The sequence below is a fragment of the Schistocerca piceifrons genome, chromosome X, assembly GCF_021461385.2.
Source record: "Schistocerca piceifrons isolate TAMUIC-IGC-003096 chromosome X, iqSchPice1.1, whole genome shotgun sequence".
Taxonomy (NCBI): Eukaryota; Metazoa; Arthropoda; class Insecta; order Orthoptera; family Acrididae; genus Schistocerca; species Schistocerca piceifrons.
Window position 1 is genome coordinate 445,916,091 of NC_060149.1, and position 11,720 is coordinate 445,927,810.

The 11,720-nt window shown below is 43.3% G+C and overlaps 1 protein-coding gene across 1 annotated transcript in view; it reads right to left on the reverse strand.

Annotated features, from left to right (window-relative positions):
• Positions 1–10,936, reverse strand: part of LOC124722412 — an 86,156-nt gene extending 75,220 nt beyond the window's left edge. Inside the window, exons 1-3 of the mRNA XM_047247580.1 lie at positions 10,921–10,936; positions 10,773–10,871; positions 9,688–9,786 (exon numbers count right to left, since the gene is read on the reverse strand). Of these exons, the coding sequence (XP_047103536.1) occupies positions 9,688–9,786; positions 10,773–10,871; positions 10,921–10,936 (214 nt within the window). The remainder of the gene's footprint in view (positions 1–9,687; positions 9,787–10,772; positions 10,872–10,920) is intronic.
• Positions 10,937–11,720: the final 784 nt, after the last annotated feature.

Here is an 11,720-nt window from a genome sequence, read left to right on the forward strand (position 1 = left end):
GGCAAACCCTGACATCCTTTTGGCTCCTGATGCCTGCCCGGACGCGCCTACGACTACTTCACAGAGTAAACAACTAGCTGTCAACCTTGACTTTCTACAAGTGTCAGACAGTAAAAAACGTATTCTAACATACGTGCAACAGCAAATTACTGAACAGCTGTAAAACGCTGCTGAAAAAATAATATTACAACCAACAACTACAGACAGCAGTAATGGTTTATTCAGAGCTCCCCACAAACCCGATTTACTTAGTAAGACCGGGAATAACAGTCATAACATCTTTGCCTAATTCTTTGTTTTCTCACTGAAAAGTATTTGTTAGTGGCAACATAACTGTTACTTTAAGAACGAAGTCTTTCGCGACCGGACTTTTGTATAAAACATACTCGGACTTCTTGCCCCATCACGGCAAAACCTCGAGCTTTCGACAATTTCCACCATCGTCTTCGTCAGGAGCAACTGATTGTCGAAATTACTGGTGTGGTGGCCATATATAGTCCAAAGACGGTTTCTGATTAGTTGTTAGTTACGTCATGCTGATGCACATGGTGTCAACGCCTGCGCTGTTAGCCCCACCGCTCCTGTCGTAGCGTAAACATTGCGACGAATATATCTAGCTCTTCTCTGCATCGAGAGCTCGTTTCCATGCACCGCTAGATTGTATCCGCTGTCACAGTTGTAGGTTTTCTCACTCATTCTTATTTCTACAGCCTCTTTAGTTATAGAGTCTCAGTGCGTGGAAGCCTAGGACAAAACTTTTGTTTCGTCAAACAGTATTTTATGTTTGTTTGTGAGGCTGTGCTCAGGAACTGCAGATTTCTCCAGTTCTCGATTTTTAATATGCCGCTGATGCTCTGCACAGCGGTCGGAAACACTGCGTATGGACTGACCATTGAAACTGCTTCTGCATTCAAATGGGATGTTGTAAATTCCAGGAATCCTGAGCCAGAGACTGTCCTTAACAGGGCGTAGCATCTGCTGTATCTTCTTAGGAGATAGGAAAATAGATCTGATACCTCGTCTTCCCAGGACTCTGCATATTTTGCTGGATGTAGTGCCGCAACAGTCAGTTGCTCCTGACGAAGACGACGGTTGAAATCGTCGAAAGTTTGAGGTTTTAACCTGAACTGAAGTGGCAAGAAGTCCGAGAATATTTATATAACTGCTACTTTGTTTTTGGGTCATCAGTAGTCCGGATCGCGGGGCCGGCCACAACTTTTCTGCTGTGCCAGACTCTTCATCTCAAAGTAACACTCCAGAAGGAATTCAGTGGTGGGTCTGGATGAAAAACAGTCATAGTGTGTACTGTCCTCCTTTGTTCATAACGTCATAACCCTCACCGATGACTCCGCCTCCGCCGAATGCCGGACATTTGCCACACTTGCCCCTTCGCCAGGTAGCTATCCCTCAGGTAAGGGACGTCCTTCCTCGTACTACTTCTGTCCGCTTTCAAACCGCCGTCTCCACATCTTACTCGATACAACCAATACGTAAGGGACTTTCTTCTTCGAGATCTTGGTCAAATACAGAGCTTCTTTTCCGAATCGAAATATTTATAACTTTTAGGAAGTGAAAGCAATACTGATGATTATGCCAGTATGTAATTAGTTCTGCCAAGTGTAAGTATAGATTCCTCTGTCTGTACGGTAGCTTCCTTTCACGCTTACTGATTGAGATAGAAACAGTCCATCGCCATGGGAGCAACAAGAAAGGAACGATGTAAACAGAATGCGAATGTACGCTAATCATTTCTTTTTGATCACTGCATTTGTACCTACTTTAATTACTACAACTGCATGCCCAAAAGACAACAAGGAAAGAAGAAATGAGTATGTGAATGATTGAAAAGAAGAACGACATACTCCATATTAATTTACTCTCTAAAATGCGATATCCTTCGCGGCGAAACATTAGTTAATAAAGTGTAGCGGGACAATGTTCAAAACATGCCTGAAAATACGTTCACTAAATAGAGATAAGAACATCTATGACTGACATGCAATCTAAAGTCGACGTACAATTTTAAAATGTTAGAAATAAGGAAATGAAGTAATACAGAATGCTATGCTTGTAATGTACGTCGTTGTTCTACATTGTTTAGCTCTTGGATTTACAGGGTCACAGAGGAAGCATCCTAGGTTTTGGTGGGAAAAGCCGTAATTGTAATGATCTGCACTACAACAGAAACAAGAAGCACAACTTAAGGAAAAATAATGTAATGTGTGTTCCAGCTCACAAGCGACACTGAAGCAGATAGTTCCTGTAACTTAGTATGGGCAGACGTTATATTCGACAACCGGAATAAATTAGTAACTGGCTCCTTTGCCGACCCCCGGTCTCAGATTAAACAGCTGCTTAACAGTTCAAAGAAGACTTGAGTCTCATCACAAATAGGTACCCTACTCATACAATTATAGTTGGCAGTGCTTCAATCTACCTTCCGTATGTTGACAAAAATACATTTTCAGACCCTATTGTAGATAGAAAACAATTTCCGTAATTGTTCTAAATGCTTTTTTTTAATTATTTTGAAGAATTAGATCATGAGGCCATTCAGATTGTATGTGGTTGCGAAAACACACTTTACCTCTTAGCCACAAATAATCCTGAGCATCACGACATACAGAGATTAGTGAACACACAGTCGTAGCGAGGCTCAATTCCGTAACAAAGAAATTCACCAAAACTAAACATGAAATATAGCTATTTATAAAAGCAACTAAAAATTCGGTTGACGTATTTCTAAGAGACAGTCTCCAATCCTTCCAAACTATGTGAGTGAAGACCATATGTGGCTTAAGTTCAAAGAAATAGCATCAACAGCACTCGAGAGATTCATACCAAATAAATTAATAAGAGACGGAACTGATCCCCCATGGTACACAAAACACGACAGAAAGCTGCTGCAGGAACACCGAAAAAGGCAAGTATAATTTAGACGAACGCAAAATCTCCAAGATTGGTAAAGCTTTCTGAGGCTCGAAATTTGGTGCGGATTTCAATGAGAGATGCATTTAATAGTTTCCACAACGAAACTCTCTCTAGACATGTGGCGGAAAATCCAAAGAGATTCTGGTTCTATGTTAAGTAAACCTGCGGAAAGGCTCAGTTCAATGGCTCTGAGCTCTATGGGACTTAACATCTATGGTCATCAGTCCCCTAGAACTTAGAACTACTTAAACCTAACTAACCGAAGGACAGCACACAACACCCAGTCATCACGAGGCAGAGAAAATCCCTGACCCCGCCAGGAATCGAACCCGGGAACCCGGGCGTGGGAAGCGAGAACGCTACCGCACGACCACGAGCTGCGGACTAAAGGCTCAGTAAGCAATGGGGGAGGAGGGGGTGGGGGAGGGGGAGGGGGAGGAGGAGGAGGAGGAGGAGGAGGAGGAGGGGGAGACAAGGGACCCAACCCTTCGGAGCAGGTAAAATCGTGGCAAATGTCCGGCGTGGCAAATGACCGCACACCGACTCCGACACCCTCTGCAGTGACGTCAACGAAGTCGTCGTCGTCGCCCCTACTGCCGCCACAGCCAGAAGCCTAGCCACTCTCCCCCATCCCTCTCCCCTCACGAGCTAATCTCAGCGTAGTATTCTCTCTCTCTCTCTCTCTCTCTCTCTCTCACACACACACACACACACACACACACACACACACACACACACACACACACACACACACACTATACTAAACAAAATATTGCCAGTATTCGAATATTTCCAAAAAAATTTGCTGAATTATGTTCTCAGGTTAAAAGGCAAGCTCAGTTTAACTGCGCAGCTCCTGTGTCACCGTGTACCGTCCCGCGGCTATTTTGAGACGGACATATTGAGGGAATCTTGCAAGGTTCTAATGTTGGCTGTAGTAGTTACGTAAGAGATGAAGAGACTTGTGCACAACAGACTAGTTTGGAGAGCTGCGTGTTTCCTAACTACGGACTGAGGACCAAAAAACAACAACAACAACAAGGAGAACAGGAACATAACCATCACTCTATAAGTACTTCATATGATGACATACGGAGGCGTGTTGAAAAGTAATGCCTCCGAATTTTTTTTTTGTGAAAACACTTCAAGCTTTTTAAATAAACCAAACGTTATTAACATTCTGCATGTTTATTCTTCACGTCTGCGCATTTGCAGTGCTCTGCTGTTAGACGGCTCCGAATTGTAGCGTGTAACATGGCGGTGTGTAAGGTAGTTACGTCGCCGCGGGAGAAACAGCGTGCTGTAATAGAGTTCCGAATTCGAAGAGTTCGTCCACTCATGACAATGCCAGACCACAGACGAGCGCTGTGACATCAGCAACAGTCTCACGCCTTGATTTCACTGTCGCCGATCATCCTTCATACAGTCCCCCGACTTTGCCCTATCCGATTTTCATCTGTTCCCAAACCTTGAAGAACACCTTCGAAGACTTCTCTTTGATAGCGATGCAGCGGCACAAATAGAAACCGGGTTAAGGCTCCGACAGCAAAGTCAAACATTTTACGGCGACGGTACCAACAAATTGGTCTGTCGCTGGGAGAAATGCGTTCAACTCAGGGTGACTATGATAAGAAATAAATATGTAGACATGAGGAAAAAAGGTGTAAAATGTTAATAACTTTTGTACTATTTAAAATAGCCTGAACAGTTTTCACATAAAAAAATTGCTAGGCATTACTTTGCAGCAAGCACTTGTATATGGCATCAAGCAAATTTATGGTTTCTTTTCCGGTTAATACCTCCTTGGTGACTTTTGTGACTTTACTGCTCATAACTGTCTGTTACACCAATTTTTTTCCAGCGACTTGGACTTCTGAAGACGTTAGATTCGTTAATATTCAAAAACTGACTACACAAATTCAGGGCTTTAGAGATAATTGCTTTTGAGTGGTGGTAGAGCAGACGTATCTTCGTATTCTAAAATAACGTTTGTTCTGTTTTAGTTGTTTCGTTAGAACAACGGCTGCTCTGTTGAAAGATACTGATTTGTGCTTGGCGTGGCCCTCGCACGCTGCAGTCCACTGTCTGCAACTTGATGTATTCGAAGCACTTGGCGTCTGCACTAAGGCAAACACGTTACTGCACTAATACAAACACGTTATTAACAGTTCCGAGCTCCCGCTGCGGAATTACAAGTAAAATACGTATGAATATATGTTTGTGATGTGATTCCATAAACTGTTTCAGGCACGTGTACGCTTTAGCCCACGACGGTAGTTCATGCGGAAGCAAAAGAGGTCTTCCTGGAAATGGACAGTTAGCTGCTCGTTAGAACCTATCTTGACACACCCCTCTGCACTCTAGTTCGTTTACTTAGACACTGCAAACGTCTGTTTCTAGAGAACGACTCCGACAGGATGGAAAAATAGACTAACGCGCCGCTAGAATATTGATAGTCGAAGGAAAGCTCTCCATCCTAGAAGGAACTTTCCCTGGGCAGAAGGCAAAGGTCCCGAGTTAGAGTCTCGGTCCGGCACACAGTTTTAATCTGCCAGGAAGTTTCATATCAGCGCACACTCCGCTGCAGAGTGAAAATATCATTCTGGAAACATCCCCCAGGCTGTGGATAAGCCATGTTTCCGCAATATCCTTTCTTTCAGGAGTGCTAGTTCTACAAGTTTCGCAGGAGAGCATCTGTAAAGTTTGGAAGGTAGGAGACGAGGTACTGTCAGAGGTAAAGCTGTGAGGACGGGGCGTGAGTCGTGCTTGGGTAGCTCAGTTGGTAGAGCACTTGCCCGCGAAAGGCAAAGGTCCCGAGTTCGAGTCTCGGTCCGGCACACAGTTTTAATCTTCCAGAAAATTTCAATTTCTTCTTTGTTTGCAAGTACACGACTACAGTTCTGGAATACAAACAAACAAATCCTCGTTCCACAGTACCGTATCGAGGCACTAGAGGAGGTATAACAAAATTACGCAGCGCACTGATAACGTATAGAGCGTGCGGTGATTCGTTTTCAGCATCAGAGGAGTTTTGGAGCTGTGTCAGCCCAAAACAGACGGGTGAAGCAAACTTGGTGGCCTGACGCAACAGCATCAGTCTCGCTGATACCAAAAACGAATTACCGCACTATACCCCACTCTATCAACGTGCTGTGCCATTTTGTTTTCGTTCCCCTAGCAATGTGCCGTGGTACTGTGGCGGTAGGATTTCGATGTGTATCGGGACTGCAGATATGTACTTCGAAAACAAACAAAAAATTAATTTCAAAAATGGCTCTGAGCACTATGGGACTCAACTGCTGAGGTCATTAGTCCCCTAGAATTTAGAACTAGTTAAACCTAACTAACCTAAGGACATCACACACATCCATGCCCGAGGCAGGATTCGAACCTGCGACCGTAGCGGTCTCGCGGTTCCAGACTGCAGCGCCAGAACCGCGCGGCCACTTCGGCCGGCAAATTAATTTCGTAATTTTATTTTTCCGAGGTGATAGTTAAAACTCTACGACTCCGCAACATACTTGACAATGTTTGTTTCATTTCCTGTTGCTCCATATTTCCGCATCACCAAGCATTTTTTCTCTCTGTGTAATTTCATACTGTAGCAGGCTTTAAATGGCTTGTAGTAACCAGCCTGGCGCCCTTATTACTGCATTAATTGAACCCCTAAAGTAATAAATCTAGTCCTCGACGGCGAGTGTTCATCACACAAGAGTATCGTTGAAAGTACCCCAGGAAGAGTGATACGAGAGCTCTTATTCTCTGTATACATAAGTGATCTGATGGATAGCGCAACAAGTAATTTGCGGCTCTTTTTGATGATGCTATGGTTCACGGGAAGTTGTCGTTGAGTGACTGGTGGACATAAAACATCTTAGACAAAATTTCTAATTCTTGTGATGAATGGCTCTAAATGTCTCTAAATGTGGGAAAATGTAAGTTCGATCAACACTCAAGTATAACGGAGATTCTTCGTGAACTCAAATGGGAATCCCTGGACGGAAGGCGACATTGATTTCGCGGAACAGTACTGAGAAAATTCAGAGTTCCGGCATATGAAGCTGACTGCAGAGGAATTCTACTGTCGACAAGGTACATGTTACGTAAGGACCACGAAGTGAAGAGAAATTTGGCCTCATACGGAGGCATATAGAGAGTCGTTCTTCCCTTTCCCTATTTGCGAATGGAGCGGCAATGACCCTCCGCCGGTACCATACGGTAACTTGCGTAGTATGTACACTACTGGCGATTAAAATTGCTACACTACGAAGATAACGTGCTACAGACACGAAATTTAACCGACAGGAAGAAGATGCTGTGAGATGCAAATGATTAGCTTTTCAGAGCATTCACACAAGATTGGCGCCGGTGGCGACACCTACGACATGCTGACATGAGGAAAGTTTCCAACCGATTTCTCATACACAAACAGCAGTTGACGGGCGTTGCCTCGTGAAACGCTGATATGATGTTTCGTGTAAGGAGGAGAAATGAGTACCACGTCTCGATCCATTAGTCAACAGATGGAGACGTTTGCAAGACAACAGCCAACTTCACGATCAGTTCGACGACGTTTACAGCAGCATGGAATATCAGCTCTGAGACCATGGCTGCGGTTACCTTTGACGCTGCATCACAGAGAGGAGCGCCTGCGATGGTGTGCTCAACGACGAACCTGGGTGCACGAATGACAAAACGTCATTGTTTCGGATGAATCTAGGTTCTGTTTACAGCATCATGATGGTCGCATCCGTGTTTGGCGACATCGCGGTGAACGCACATTGGAAGCGTGTATTCGTCATCGCCATACTGGTATGGGGTGCCATTGGTTACACGTGTCGGTCACCTCTTGTTCACATTGACGGCACTTTCAACAGTGGACGTTACATTTCAGATTTGTTATGACCCGTGGCTCTACCCTTCATTCGATCCCTGCGAAACCCTACATTTCAGCAGGATAATGCACAACCACATGTTGCAGGTCCTGTACGGGCCTTTCTGGACACGGAAAATGTTCGACTGCTGCCCTCCAGATCTCTTACCAATTGAAAACGTCTGGTCAATTGTGGTCGAGCAACTGGCTCGTCACAATACAACAGTCACTACTCCTGATGAACTGTGTTACCGTGTTGAAGCTGCATGGGCAGCTGTACCTGTACACGCCATCCAAGCTCTGTTTGACTCAATGCCCAGGCGTATTACGGCCAGAGGTGGTTGTTCTGGGTACTGATTTCTCAGGATCTATGCACCCAAATTGCGTGAAAATGTAATCACACGTCAGCTCTAGTATAATATATTTCTCCAATTAATACCCGTTTATCATCTGCATTTCTTCTTAGTGTAGCAATTTTAATGGCCAGTACTGTATGTAGATGCAGGAAACATACACCAGCATTGTACGACTTAATTATCCTATAAATTCAAGCCTCAAAGTCCATTTTGTCAATTCACAATAAATTTTTCTGTTTAGAAGACGCCAGAATATTGCGCGCTCGAATCAGCAATGGCAATCTAAACAAATCTCTGGATAGCAGCGCAATGATTGACAAATCTGCACTCTAGGAGAAACGGACACAAAAATACCTTCTTGCCAACGTATCGACGCTTTTGAGCAACAGGCAGTCTTCAAACTGAATGTATTGGCGATGGAAGGCATGATGTGAGAGCATCAGATTTTGAGGATGTTCTAATTCACATATTCAAAAACGCAACGTTAAACAGGATTTGCGCTGATATATGTGCTATGAGCACAGGTCATGTAAACATTTGGAGGGTATTGTAGGAGTAGAACCTAAACGTGTTCCAATCCAGAAGCTGCAGCAACTCCGACCGCCCTATTTTCACCTCAAATAGATGTTACACCGCGATTTCTTCTTAAAAATGTCACACAGACGCGCTTGCTACTCAGGGATGCTTACTTAGTGGTCGGAATATTCACACATCTAGGAAGATGTGAACTTTACATCTTGTCGCTGTTCAGTCAGACCAACAGAGCTTTTCCGTAAACATTTGTGACAGAATGGTCGATAAACTACTTCGAGCATTAGTACTTCCGTCAGCACGCTTAACTACAGCAGTTTACCATCACCTTCCGCATATCACACTTACGGAACAGCTAAACACAATACCACTTGCCGTGCTAACAGACTTTGGTTCCCACATGATGGAACCCCATCACACTTCAGCGCTGATGCGTCAGCCCAGGAGATTTAACTTGGGGAACCCCGGATAGGTCGGCATGACTTATTTGTTGTTCACGTATTTTATAAGTCATGCTTTTTATTTCTATATTTTGGTGCGGTTTAAGTCACAAAATTTGTTGTGATTGGCAGAATCAGTTGTGTATTTCCCAATATGGAACAGAATATTCCTAAGTTTATCCGAGGTTAACAGTTGTCTCTACCAAGGTGTGAAGCGTGTAATGAGTCCTAGGGCAAACTGTATGAATATATGTTACAAATTTAATCTAACATGCATGTAAAAACTTAAATAAAAGATAATTATTACTATTACTCATAGGCGTCTATGGAGGTGTCATGCGCATAACTCAAACGATAAATTCAAAGAAAACTTCTTAACCGAAAACAATAGTCTGCGTGTGATTTATCGTTTGTAGGTGACGTCCTGAAATTACTTCAAATGTGAAAATGATAACTGTTGATAGACTATTTCGATGATTACATATCAGCTCCATTGTTTTCGGTTAAGGATGTACTGTAAAACGAAAATTCCTACTTATATAGCTTCACTTCTTACCTGCTTCTTCCTTAACAGTCACTGAATCTTCAATTTTCTCTCCTTCGCTACCTGTATCTCCATCTTCATCGTCTGCAAATTCAGAGTCGGAATTACCTTCTGAAAGGAAGAGAGATTACGAAGAATATAGAACACATGACACTCACTATTCCTACTATGACTTATCAAATACCGGGTATAGGGTTGCATAAAATGCTATCTTAATCAGTAGCTCATAGAGCTACCAAAATGTAGAGGATGGCTGTTCCCAGAGGTCGACTAGTGCATATGCCGTCGCTTATGGTGCTTAATGTCAAGCGAAGTCTCGCAGTCACTGGCCATTTTTATATTACTACAATACATTTAGCTTCTAGTTTTGTTAAAAAAATCACAGGCACAGTAAATCGATAATGTACTAGGAGGTACGAAATAGTACTATGTCACATAGTACATATAGTAGCGCGCCAAATTTATTAGTCGGCTCCCAGAGACGATCCAGCATACGTCTCACTGTTGGCTATGGGTGTAATCTTCTTCCATTTTCGAGCTAACCGTGTTTATTAATATTAGAAGCGTATTATTGTAATGTTCATAGTGTTTATTTACAACAAAACATCTTGATGGCAACCGAATCACTGGATTAGAGTTGGCGCCGCGCTTAGATATACCTGTTTTGTAAACAGGCAGATTATGGATATTAGCAAAATACAGTGTGGCGTAAAATGAATTTTATACAAACAGTGAATAATGTCTAAAAATACGAAATAAATTATTGCGTAAAAGCTTTATGTGTACAGTTGTGCTGGGAATAGTGACAGATGTGGTAGTGGTTTGTCGTTGCAATGGTAATAGTAGTCTAAGAACCATCTTTGCGACTCCTACAGTTAAAAACAACATGTTTCTCTGCACAAAATTATCTCCGTGTGACCTGCCATGTGTCCTCGAGGCCCTGAAACACTCTATATTGCCGTTGTGGGCTTGGAATTCTGAAGAGATACGAATTGATAACTGTCGTTGATTCGACGATTGCTTGTCAGTATCACTGTTTTGCCTGTCACGGTTTGTTTTAACGCACCAAGACCTATTTACATAGTTTCGTTACTTACCTCTCTCTGTACTGTCAGCCATTGAATCTTTTGTTTCCTCTTCGAAATCGTCGAAATCTTCCTGCCCCTCAGGTGAAGACTTTGATTCTGATTGATTATCTGAAAAGAAAAAAGGGATTATGACCAACACAGTATACATGAACCTCACTTTCCGAGCCGTTCATCGTCAAATACAGGGTCTACAGATGCAGCCGGCCGAAGTGGCCGTGCGGTTAAAGGCGCTGCAGTCTGGAACCGCGAGACCGCTACGGTCGCAGGTTCGAATCCTGCCTCGGGCATGGATGTTTGTGATGTCCTTAGGTTAGTTAGGTTTAACTAGTTCTAAGTTCTAGGGGACTAATGACCTCTGCAGTTGAGTCCCATAGTGCTCAGAGCCATTTGAACCATTTCTACAGATGCAGATCGCAAAATTGAAAATAACAGTCTATTATACGGGCATCCACAACAAAACTTTTGCATGTTGAATGAAAACCGCTGCAGCTGTTGTAAATACTTTATTAAAGCCACGACCAGTTTCGTAACTTTAAATTACTTCATCTGGCGCAAATATTAAGTGGTCAAGCCACCGTCATATTCCTACCCTTATCCTTCCTTAAAAATTTGATAAATTTCACAAAAAGCAATAGTGATGGATTAAAACGCGACAATGAAACTAGAACCGTAGCTGAAGCCGCCCCGGGACGGAACGCTGCGACTGCGTGTATGGCACTAGTCACGATTGATTTTCGTATCGGTGCTAGAGCGCAGGGAAATGCAGCGATTTTTTAACCTTTCTGACCGCACCAGTCGAAGAGTGCACGCCGATGCTCTGGCGTGAGTGGAAGACGGGCTATAGTTCGGTATGCTCGTAGTTCCACTGGTGATAACCGGTTGGCAACAGGTCGTGTTGACATGTCTGGAGTCACAAGCCCTCTTACTTGTGCTATGATAGATGTACGACCTGCCACT